The 13,045-nt window shown below is 37.5% G+C and overlaps 1 protein-coding gene across 12 annotated transcripts in view; it reads left to right on the top strand.

Moving 5' to 3' along the window:
• Window positions 1-13,045, top strand: part of RGS7 (regulator of G protein signaling 7) — a gene marked incomplete at both ends in the record, with an annotated part of 185,598 nt that overhangs the window by 112,429 nt on the left and 60,124 nt on the right. For 10 of the 12 annotated variants that reach the window (XM_083349933.1, XM_083349940.1, XM_083349941.1 and 7 more), the window contains one exon: window positions 1,824-1,874. The exons of the other annotated variants lie outside the window; for them this stretch is intronic. In XM_083349933.1, the coding sequence (XP_083206059.1) occupies window positions 1,824-1,874 (51 nt within the window). The remainder of the gene's footprint in view (window positions 1-1,823; window positions 1,875-13,045) is intronic. 12 annotated transcript variants of the gene reach the window in all.

Here is a 13,045-nt window from a genome sequence, read left to right as displayed (position 1 = left end):
GATGACCTCCAAGGTCCCTTCCAACTTATTATTATTATTATTATTCCCTGGCTATTACAGAAATTATAGTTGTAAAAATAAATCATAACTTTCAAGTATGTGCCTTGAAGGAAAGATTATCTTATCTTCAGTGAAATGGTAGGCCCTTTTGCAACAATGTAGTAATAATACATAATATTCTTGCCTTAGTTATAGTGTTGTTACATAATCAGGGTTTGAATTAGAGTATAACTGAAAGAAGACTTGGAAATTTGGGGACAGTTTTTTAACCAGGTTTTTGTTACATATTTTGATAATGAGCTTTTTGTTAATCCCAGGCTACATGGTTTGCTAATACATAGACAAAAATCTCAGATATATGAGAAAACAGGCTAGAATATTTCATGACGTCTGTGAAATTTGAGTTTTCCAGTGAAAAAGATGTAAAGGAATGAGGCCATGGCAAATGTCTCAGAAGAGACCATTTCTGATTTCTTGGCCTATGAAGGTGAGGAGGAAGAGATGTACTTTCAGACTAGCACAATTCTGTTATTGTAACCTAATATAACCTTATGTTAATATTACAACCTCTTTATCACTAGGAGCTGAGCACAATTCAAAGGTGTCTTTATTTGCTATAGTTTATTAAAGACAACTTTTTCACATTTGTACAACACAGCCTACATTATAGGAGAGAAGAATTGAAGTCCAGTAAAATAAGGTAAAATGTGATCCGGATTAAATACCCTGAAACAGTTTAGGAATTGGATAAATGAAAGACTGTCTTTTTCCACAGATTGCTGCTAAGGATTAATCATCATGATCAGAGACATAGTCATGTGATTCACTACTGCTAAGCTTGTAAGCCGCCCTGAGTCTTCAGAGAAGGGCGGGATATAAATGGAATTAAAATAAATAAATAAATAATAAATAAAAGTTAGATTATTGGATAACATTTTTTTTCAGCATTAGTTTAGTAATTATTTATCCTTCCTGGGCAAAGTGAGGTTGGCTTCTCTTATTTATTTGTTTCAACTGTTCCATGTGCAAGAGGTTCAATAATATGTAAAGTTTGTTCTTCAGTTTTTAACTGTGCTTCCACAGTTAAAGGGATTTTCCCTTCTGCTCTCTGAGGCAGCCCCCACCTCCAAAATCAACACTGATGTGTCCCCAGCAGTCTGGAGAAATTCAGAAGACTGGCTAGGCCGTTCCCTATCTCATAGTGATAAACCATTCAATCTATGGGAGACTACGTTTTTCAGGGCAGCGGGTGGCAAATTCAATAAGGGATTATTGTTTAAAAAATACTAACACTCGTAGTGTTTATTAAACTGCTATTAGAATTCAGGGACGTCGTGGCTCAGTGGGTTAGGACGCTGAGCTTGTCGATCAGAAGGTCGACAGTTTGGCGGGTCGAATCCCGAGTGCCACATAACAGAGTGAGCGCCTGTTACTCGTCCCAGTTTCTGCCAACCTAGCAGTTCGAAAGCACGTAAAAATGCAAGTAGAAAAATAGGGACCACTACGGTGGGAAGGTAACAGCGTTCCGTGCGCCTTTGGCGTCTAGTCATGCCGGCCACATGACCACGGAGACGTCCTGGATCAAGTGCTGGCTCTTCAGCTTTGAAACGGAGATGAGCACCGGCCCTAGAGTTGGAAACGACTAGCACGCCTGTGCGGGGGAACCTTTACCTTTTATTAGAATTCACTTGTTGCATCTTTATATTATATACTAATAAACAAATCTATTGGGACAGGCAACTTTTGCTTTACTTTTAAAATGACAGGAAAATGTGGCTAATTTCAGCAAGTGCATTTTAATGATATTATAATTTTCTTTCTAGGTTCAGACATTGTTCAGTGGTTAACAAAGAATTTGATGATAGAAGATCCAGGTAAATGCAACATTTTTATTTATCAATCACCTTCCACTTTGTCCCTGCAAATCTTTTAAACTTGTTCTTTATGATTGTTTAGTCATGGCATGGAATATTGTTTCAGAGGGTTTGAGGATTCTGGATTTTGGGTTGACTCCATATTAAGAAGCATACCATTCTTGTCTTCAAATCTTCCAGTTCCCAGAATGTGGTCCATTAGAGCTTGTTCATAATGAAAGCTTGTGTTTTAAAATGCTCCTCACTCATGAATTATGTCAATTAAATTAGCTCTCTCTTTTATATAATATTCCATTGTTGTTGTTGTTGTTGTTGTTAGCTGCGAAGTCGCGTCCGACCCACCGCGACCCTATGGACAACATTCCTCCAGGCCTTCCTGTCTTCTACCATCTTCTGGAGTCCATTTAAGCTCACGCCTACTGCTTCAGTGACTCCATCCAGCCACCTCATTCTCTGTCGTCCCCTTCTTCTATTGCCCTCGATCTTTCCCAGCATTAATATTCCATACGAAAGGACAAAGTTATGAAAAGATCAAAATACAGAATCTTTTCTCTCAGTGGTTGTTTGCAACTCTGTCCCACTTTCCTTTCAAGTTGATAACTGAAGGACCATAGAAAATCTTCTTACTAGTATGTCTTCCCATCCCATCCCGTAGTGAGGATGGGTTAGATAAAGATGCAATCACTGAATGTATACTATATTAATCATTCAAAGTACTTTGGGATTTTTTATGTTGTCATGATTAAAATAGGGACAAGAGAAATATTCAATATAAAAATAGCAACAACAATGTAGCTAACTTGTAAAATGTAATAATGTTGTAAAATCAAACCTCTTATGTTTGGAAAATAAGTCCCCTAAAGATAAAATTGTCATATGAGATCCAAAGAGTTTCCAATCCATTCATCAAATATTTCTGCTAATGGAAAGGGTAAAGAAACATTTCAAAAGAGAAAATTCTGTTATATGTACTGCAGGCCTATAAATTAAAAGAAAACTAGAATGTTACAAACATTATTTTAGATATGCCTCTATCTGTTCTCCAGAGTCCATTCCTGGAGATCATTAGCAAAAAGACAAAAATATTGTTTCTACCTTCTTTTGCCATTGTTTATTTCCATTCCATTTTCTCTTACTATATTGTCTTATATTGAATCACTCCATATCTTAATCTTCTCATTTATTTACATCATGCCTTTATTAGTTTTATGAGGACATATCTAATACTTCTTCCTCCTCCTATTTTCCCCACAACCACAATCCTGTGAAGTGAGATGGGCTAAGAGGAAGTGATTGGCCCAAAGTCACCCAGTTGGCTTTCATGCCTACGGTGGACAAGAACTCATGATCTCCTAGTTTCTAGCCTGGAATCTTAACTACTAGACCAAACTGACTCTCTTTGAGTATGATCATACAGAACTCTTCAATTTGAATTTTAGCTCACTGTTGGGGTAAAAAGAACCATAGATATTTTACAGACAGAATGTGCTGGGAAGTGGGCATGGTTTTAATGGAATTTTCAACAGCAATTCATATAACCAGTGACTAGAAACTTTTTGAGAATTGTTATTGATAGTAGTTGTGGACACTATTTTTCAGTTCTTCCAGAAGATGATGCAGTAAAAACTCTTGCTATTATCCTGTGGGTTTCTTAGATCTACGGTGTATATTGTACTTTTTTTTAATGTGTACATGAAGACACTGAGTGAGGAATGTTATCCATAGATCAGGGATTAAATCATAAGAATGCACTGAATAACATCAAATTCTGTATCATCTGAAATGATGCTAAGGAGCCTAAGGTGGAGTCTTTGAACTGTACCATCAGTGCAGTGATGCATTGGATATGGGGAAGAAAGTGAAGTTCACCCAGGCATGGAGGAAATTCTCTTGATCAGTAGACAATCTAATAGGGTGGTGAGGAATCCAACCCATTCAAGTTAGGGCAGCAGTATCTCTGAAAGATTAGGTTTCCAATTTGCACATGAATTAGGATTCTGAATAGTTTGGCAGGGACTCAGATAGCAAGAATGCCTGAAAACGCCTTTGCACAGCTTTATCCAGTTTGCCAGCTGTGCACTATTTGAGGAAAAAAGAGATCTGGCTACAATGACTCATACCTTAATCACCTCTTATTTAGGAAGAACGTAGGACACGGGATTGCCCTTGAAAACATTCTGAAACTACACCTCATATAAACTGCAGTAACTAAACTTCTGCAGCCATAATTTCAAGCTTGTGGTTCATTTTTGGCACAAATCCTAGATAAACCTCCAAGGGGCCTCAACAACCCTCTAAAAGAATGCAAATGACCAGCTGTCTGCAAGGAATATAAATCCTTCCATTCCCCACCATCCAGTTAGAGCTGAAGAAGCTTCTTGGATGAGAAGTGAAATATCTTCAAAGAAAAACAAGAAAGTCCAGTTGCCTCTTGAAAAAGCATCTTTGGGACAACCATGACCTGGATGACTGAGAATCTGCATAGACACTCCGTAATTTACAATCCTCACTGGAAAATCTTTAATTAGACTAGATTGTTGGGAATTAAAAATGGGGCATCTTTGGTAGCGGCACCCTGATTGTTGCAAAGGAGGTGAGATTAAGTTACACTGTTTTAAGCAAGTGATGAAGATTGTTGTTCTATTGGGATTTTGAAGAATGTACATGTGTTGTCACTGTTCAGTTTAATACTGCTCTCAGGATCCCCCCCCTCTAATGCAGAAAATGGTTTTCTGAATTCGGAAAATATGCAGTGTACAGAGAGAGAAGGGGAAAAAGCAGACTGAGAAAGGCAAGAAAACAGAGCTGAATTTAAACTGTACCACTAATCTAACAGCATCTTGTGGTAGAACATAGAATGTAGAACATAAACATAGAATAACCGGGTTGGAAGGAACCTTGGAAGTCTTCTAGTCCAACCCCTTACTCAGGCAGGAGACTATACATTCCAGACAACAATTTCTTCTTCATATCTTTCTCTTTACAGCATTTTTGAATATAGCGGAATATATATATGTGAACCCAAGTTGTAATATTAAACAGTATTACCTTTTCAGACATTTAGCATGGTAATATTTCTATAATTCCAGCTCTCTCATGGGTACAGGGTCAATACTATCTTGCGTTTTTTTGAGGTTAGAGAACTACTGTAGGTTTAAGCCCTTATCAATGCAGACAACTTTTTGGCCTCTGTAAAATTTGTTCTGGCTATTAAGAGAAAGATTGCAAACTACTTTGTAAAACATTTCTCTCTCTCTCTCTCTCTCTCTCTCTCTCTCTCTCTCTCTCTCTCTCTCTCTCTCTCTCTCTCTCTCTCTCTCTCTTTCTCTCTGTTTCTGTCTCTCTTTCTCTCTCACACATAAGATATAAATGTAGATGTAGATGTGGACGTGAATGTAGATATTGATACTGGTGTGAATTCCACACAGTGTCTGGCACTATCGATTCTGCTGCTTCCTTTGGCTATGGAGATACATGTTTTCAAATCCTTTGCAAAAGCACCTAGCAGTTGAGCAGACTGGGTGCTTTTAATGTCAGGGGTGATAGTACCTCACAGCTTGCTGCCTTTGAGGACACAGAATTGAGAGATCTCATCTTCACACTGTTAAAATGCTGTTGTATGGTGTGAATGTGTTAGCAGCACATATAACTCTTGTTATTCATATAGCTTGCATTTATTACATTTAATTTAAAGTGATGCTGCTCTTTTTTGCACTACAACTAGAAGGATTGGAGCAAGAAGTCTTTTTGTATTCTTTTAGGAGAGAAATACTATAGCCCAAGTGAGAAACTCTTGTGTTTTCTTTGTAGGCCTTAATCTCTTATGCTCCATCTTCAGCAGAGGTACATGGCTGTGTCTTACACAGCACCCATTTTATTCTGTCAAAAATGGTTAAATTAAAAGATAATTTAAGAATGATGATTAAGTATGTTTTGCTTAAACTGACATGAAACTTCTTTCACTGAGCATTGAAGGTGACCCGCTCAGCATAATGAAACTTGTCCTTCTGAAGGTTCTTTGTATCCTAAAAGCAACTTACATGCCATTTGCAGAAGTAATTAAGAGAGGAAGTGGGCAAACTCAGACAGGTTTGTTGACATGCACAGCAGAGAGCAAGAATAAGCTGTTGTCTCTAAAGTCTAAGTTTCATAGCTGAACAGTGTGGGGAATATGGGCTTCTCTCCACCTTTCCAAATGTTGATATTTATCCTATTTTTATTTAATAATTGCTACAGTGTATGGCAGATGAAGAAAACAGGACAAATATGAAAAAGTGACAAAATTTGACCAAGTGACAAAATTAGTGGACCAGAGGAATGCTGTAGATATAATTTACTCGGACTTCAGTAAGGCATTTGATAAAGTAGATCACAACCTACTACTTGATAAGATAGAAAAATGTGGGTTAGATAGCATCACCACCAGATGGATTCATAGCTGGCTGACAGGCCGTACTCAGTGTGTGGTCCTCAATGGAACTGCATTTACATGGAAGGAAGTGTGTAGTGGGGTGCCCCAGGGCTCTGTTCTGGGCCCAGTGCTCTTCAACATCTTCATCAACGATTTGGATGAGGGGATAGATGGGGAACTCATCAAATTTGCAGATGACACCAAGCTGGCAGGAATAGCCAATACCCCAGAAGATAGGCTTAAGATACAGGAGGGTCTGGACAGACTTGAACACTGGGCGCTATCTAACAAAATGAAATTCAATGGTGAAAAAAGTAAGGTTCTACATTTAGGCAGGAAAAATCAAATGCACAGGTATACGTAGTATAGGTGGTACCTTGCTCAATAGTAGTAACTGTGAGAGGGATCTCGGAGTCCTAGTAGACAATCACTTTAAAATGAGCCAGCAGTGTGCTGCAGCTGCCAAAAAAGCCAACAGAGTGCTAGGCTGCATTAACAGGGATAGAATCAAGATCAAGTGAAGTACTAATACCACTTTACAATGCTTTGGTAAGGCCACACCTGGAATACTGCATCCAGTTTTGGTCACCACGATGTAAAAAAGATGTCGAGACTCTAGAAAGGGTACAGAGAAGAGCAACAAAGATGATTGGGGGACTGGAGGCTAAAACATATAGGGAACGGTTGCTGGAATTGGGTATGTGTAGTTTAACGAAGAGAAGAGTGAGGGGTGACATGATAGCAGTGTTCCAATATCTCAGGGGCTGCCACAAAAAAGAGGGAGTCAAGCTATTCTACAAAGCACCTGAAAGCAGGACAAGAAGCAATGGATGGAAACTAGTCAAGGAGAGAAGCAACCTAGAACTAAGGAGAAACTTCCTGACAGTTAGAACAATTAACCAGTGGAACAACCTGCCTCCAGAAGTGGTGAATGCCCCAACACTGGAAGTTTTTAAGAAGAGACTGGACAGCCATTTCCCTGAAATGGTATAGGGTTTCCTGCCTGAGCAGGGGGTTGGACTAGATGACCTCCAAGGTGCCTTCCATCTTCTTCTTCTTCTTCTTCTTCTTCTTCTGATGATGATGATGATGATGATGATGATGATGATGATGTAGTTTTGGAGCACTTGTTTTAACTCTTCTAAAATCCCACAGCAAGGGAATCTATATAAAAATAGTAGAATATGTCTGTATTGCATGCTAACTATTGTCATATTATTTGTTTACTTGAAACGGCATAGATAGTTTGCACTTGTTAATGCATGCTGTAGTTCCTGTAACTGTGCTTGTATATTCAGCTTTCAATATTTTAGCTGGTAATGTTGCATTTATCTTGCACACGTGTCCCAATACATCAATGGTGCAGGTGAACGAAGACCTAAAAACCTCTATCATTAGGTACCAGAAGCACCATCTGGGACATCAACGGTACAGATTGTGGTATTAATCATTTTAAAAATATCATTCAATTAATCTTATACTTCTAATTATATGCTAATACTAAATGTTCTTATGCCAGTTTATGACAGAATTGGAGCAAGGACTGAAAATTTTAGAGCTATGAAACTTTTTCAAAAAGATACTATTTTAAAACTTCAATACTCCACTTCTGTGTATCACAGATAGCTCCTTTAATTTGAAATTGGAATCTCTTGCGGCCATGTAGATTAATTTATCTCCCATCACCACTGTTATTAATGCAAACATGATTTCATATACAAAGCCTCTCAAATCAATCTTAACTTTTGGGGGCATCATCCCATTCTTAAGGATTTCCTTAGTGATGATTGGAGGCAGGTGGCCTTAGTATTCAGTGCTTTTCTGAAGGATGTAATGATGGCTAAGTAAAAAACCTTATGAAGACACTGCAAGGTGTTGGGCAGATGTGCTCAGAGAAATAATCTTTTCTTCTAAATGCTTGCAAGCTTTTAAAAGCCCTCTTGGACAAAGGCATTTTGAGTAGGACTGGGCCACCGTTGATTTTTAAGGACTGTTTCCTCTTCCTTCCACAAATGTAGGATCTTTTTTCTGGGACAGACAGAGGCCACGTTGGGTGCTCCCAGGGCTTATTTCATTTATTAATTTTATTTAAAACATTTTTATAGCTTCCCAGCTATAAAATCAACCCAGCTTCAAAGGGTGATTGAAACAAAAGCATCTTCAGTTCTGCAACCCATATTATATTTGCAGGATTAAGTGTCCTCTTAATCAATTTACATTTTGAGCATAATAAAGTTGGCACCTCAACTCTCTGAGGTAATTAATAATTAGGAAAAATATTTTTGTTGAATTCAAGTCACATTAACTCCTAAAAAATCAATAGAAGAGAATATCTATAGCTCAGGGTTGAACTGTGGAGTCCTTGGAGTTTTCTTAGCTTGGTTGTTAGCTTACAGACATTTCCTTACCAGATACCACTGATGATGTTACTTACTTGGGTAATGAAATAACTGCAAGCAAACAACCAAGCTCAGAGAGCATCAAGGGCTTCACCTAAAAACATATTTAATATTCTTTAAAACCTTTGACCATTGGTTAATTAGAATTACAGTTAGTATAGTTATGCCAATTTCCTAATCCAATGTTCTTGCAAACAGCTAAAGTTCAATGTAACAATATTCTTTAACTGATTATTTAAAAATATCACAGATGAGAAAAAACCCCAAAACACATTTCAGTGCTATTAGTAATTTAAGATAATAGATGCTGCTAATGTGTCTAGACAAATTGTGAGATCAAAATATGTTTTAATTGCATATATTGTCATTCTGCAGTTTTATCCCTATTAGCCAATGCATGAAAAATAAATTACCTGCAATTTTCAAAATGGAGTTATCCTACAGGATTATATTAATGCCCCTGTTAGCCCTTCTCTTCAATGTCATGTATATAAAAATGCTGGTTATATACTTTGGACTTAATGTCCTTAATAATTGAAATAATACTTGTTTACTCTTTCATTCTAAAGGCCAATTGATTTATGCAGTTCAATCAGTATTCTGTATTAAGTATCAAGTGTATAAGGGAATGAATGTCCAATTTAGCAGATATAAAAGATTTATATAGTTCAGATGTAGGTTGTCTTACTTATGCCCTCAAAACTTCCTTAACTTTACTTTTCAAATGTGGTTGCTTTGATTTTTACTTCATTGTCTTGAGACACGTGTCGTAATATGACAAGAGAACAGAAGCTTTAGTTTCAAATATTTTAAAGTGAATAAATTAATAATGATGTATAGGAGAATTAGTGCCTATTCTCAAACTCTTCCTCAGTAAGAAAATGGGGATTATGCTGTCTAATACATTTTCTCAAGCTGCACGTGGCTTCATGTGTTCATAGCATAAAGATAAAGCCTACTGAATTGGTTCCTATAGCAGAAGAATGAAAATCCTTAAAACTTTTGTTGTGTTAAAATGACTCACATGCATGATCATTTCCTACCTTAAGGTTACATCATTAAAAATGCCAACTGTATTGGAGTTGCTTTCAGGAAAATGACTGTGCATCTTATGTAACAAATAGAAGGCACTAGGATCCCAGTTCTCCAGAAAGAGCAGTTAGTTCCTCACATGGATGTTAATCAATGCTCCTTAATAATAGCAAGGAAGCTATATTCCTCCACCCATATAACCCAGCTCAAGGCCTTTGCTCTCCTCACGTTCTATTAAAATTGTAGTTTTCAAACTTCCCTTTGCATACAATTATGACCTGGGTTTTTTTGGGGCATTATTTTAATTTTGGGCATTATTTTAATTCTCATTATTATTATAATGTGTCCATCATTGCAGGCTTTCAAAAAGAGACTGGACAATCATTTGTCTGAAATGGTATAGGGTCTACTGCTTGAGCAGGGAGTTGGATTAGAAGACTTCTCTATTAGTCTATGTTCTATTATAGCGACTTTTAATTTTAAGATATGATTCCACATATTACAAACTGTAAAAACATTACAAGAGGTGAAATCTAAACTCTTCCATTTGCATATTAAAAATACAGAGCAATTCTGTAGGATAATCTACAAATATGTATGTGTCAAATATATAACTGACTTTATAAGCAGGGAAAGATGGAGGTGAGGAATAACAGTATATCTTCCTTATTTTAAGCTGCCAATCTAAAGAAACAAGTTGATGCATGTCATGAACTTAAGCTACACATTCTGTGAATCTTGTTACCCACCCACCACACAGGGATGTGGGTGCATTTACTGTATATGTTTCTGTGGTATTTTTGCCACTTACTTATTGGTAAAGAAAGTTGGACTATATGATGTCTAAAACTGATTATGTATCTGATGAAATTCATTAAGAATGAAACCAGTCATATATCGCCTCCTGTTGATTAGCTAGGGGCAAAAAACACCACAGGAAAGATGGAGGGCCAATATTAAAATATATATCATACTGTATCAACAGTACAGGTAAGTTGATGAGGCAGGTGAATTTCTTTGGGAAAAAATCTTGATAATTTTCTAATAAATTTTCTAATAACACAAAAAGGTGGGTCACCCAAAGTTGTAGAAGACCATGTTAAATAACATGATAAGATGCCTAAATTCAGAAGGAGGTTTGACACCTGTTCAAACTAACTCATTAAAAAACATAAGCTTTTATGAGCTGTGGCTCACATTGTCAGATCCATGGAGTATTAAACTGATGTATGATTTAAATCCCCTTCATGGATTACTGCCTTATCGTGGTGAAGGGGCTTGGGTAATTCAATGAAGCTATGAGCTATGCCGTGCAGGGCCCTCCAAGACAGACGGGTCATAGCAGAGAGTTCTGACAAAACGTGATCCACTGCAATCAACTTTAGTTGCAATCAACTTTGCAACTAAAAACAACAACAGGGATTTAAATTCAGATGAAGCAAAAGACGGGGAGAAAGGGTAGTTATGCAGTAGTAGACTACACAAGATGCCAATTACAAATATCTCATTAATTAGTAATTGTGAGATGTTAAATTTCCATTGTGTTGGTTAATTGTGTGTTCAGAGACAGCCTGAAACCTTTTGATGTGTGTGAGTTCCACAGTCCCTTGCTCTACCGTTTTGTGGTTCCAGAATGATACCTAGGGATCTATAATTGAACATCCTTGGAAGCTAACATATTCTGATACTACTTTGACCTTGTAACTCATGATGACTTAAAGGAAGAGCAGATAACATTACCTCTAATCCTGTGTGCAAAGTTGTTGGGGTCTGTGATAGTGCTGTTGGGGTAAATGTGGGGTAAAAGCAGACATCTGGATTTTCATGTTAGACTCAGGTTTCTACTGTTTCTTGAGATTAACTAGGGAAAAAATCTAAATGATGGATGAATACACACTAGTAATAGTTACATTTTAGAAAGCTTGATAATTAGCAAGCTACTCCCCATTATTAAAACACAAATATTCCTTGACTATCCCACCTTTTCACTTATTCTGGAGCTATTTTTAAAGGTCCCAAGAACAAATGAAAATTGTATTTTAATGATTCACAAATATTATGTAATAACAGTAGAGTGGAAGCTTAGTTTTCTTCATTCTTGACTTCATCATCATCCCATCCTGTTTTGTTCCTATCCAGGCATCCAAACTTGGTAAATTCAACAATAACAATATTCTGCTCCAAAGCAGCCAGCAGGACCCTTGGTTTTAGGGCCTGAAAAGTAGTATCTTTCCCTCTTCATTATGTATGACAACTTCTACCTTTCTTGCTTAGTCGTCTTAGAATAAATTCTAAGAGTTACCCTGTCTAACTTGATTTAGGGACCTTTAACACTGTCATAGTTTTTTCTGGCTGTTTTGCATGTCTGGCTTTATAAACACAATAATATACCATAATAGTAATTTCATTGTTTTGGAACGCTTATAGGCCTTTTGATGTTGCAGTCTCTCTGATACAATGCAACACTCTCTCGGTAAGAAATAAACCTTGAGCATGAGTGCAACTATGCAAATCATATATAATAAAATTGAATTGTTCCTGAGATTTTGAGAGTGTTTTCCACAAATAAAGAATATGTCCTGTTGCCAGCTGCCCTATCTCAAAAATACTTATCCTGAAAATTGGACTTCAAGCTTTAGTAATGAGATTAAAGATTATAATGATTTAGGATCTTGATGCTTGAGAAAATACATTGTTTAGTCAGTGATGGTGAACCTTTTAGAGACCGCCTGCCCAAACTGCAACCAAAACCCACTTAGGTATCATTGGGTGCTGGGTGGGCATGGCCCATTTGGTGGGTGTGGCCAATTGGGTGGGCATGGCCAATTGGGTGGGTGTGGCTGCGGTGGTAATGGCAGACTGGGTGGGACTAAAAAGTTCAATCAATCAATTCCAACTTTGCAAGATCTTTTTTTTCCCTGTGAGAAGTTGAAATTGATTGATTGATTGACCTTTTTTTTGCATACGGCAGCAGAGGCCTAAATCGAAAAGGTTTTATAAAACCCAGCTGAAGGCCTTGGACTGGGTTGACAGTGCACATGCCCACAGAGAGGGCTCTGCATGCCACCTGTGGCACGTGTGCCATACGTTTGCCACCACCAGTTTAGTGTATATTATGTTAACTTTTGTTGCGGGACCAACAGCGGAGTAAGGCAGGGTTGTGTCCTGGCCCCTCTTTTGTTTAATTTATTCTTATCTGATTTGGCCTCTTACATTGGACGTATTGAGTCCCATGTCCCAAAGCTGTCAATTACAAAGATTCCGCTTCTCCTCTTCTTCCGCTGATGATGCGGTCCTTCTATCACTATCAAGACTATGACTGAAAAGAT

This window comes from Vipera ursinii, assembly GCF_947247035.1.
Source record: "Vipera ursinii genome assembly, chromosome: 1".
Taxonomy (NCBI): domain Eukaryota; kingdom Metazoa; phylum Chordata; class Lepidosauria; order Squamata; family Viperidae; genus Vipera; species Vipera ursinii.
This window is presented reverse-complemented; position numbering and strand designations above follow the sequence as displayed.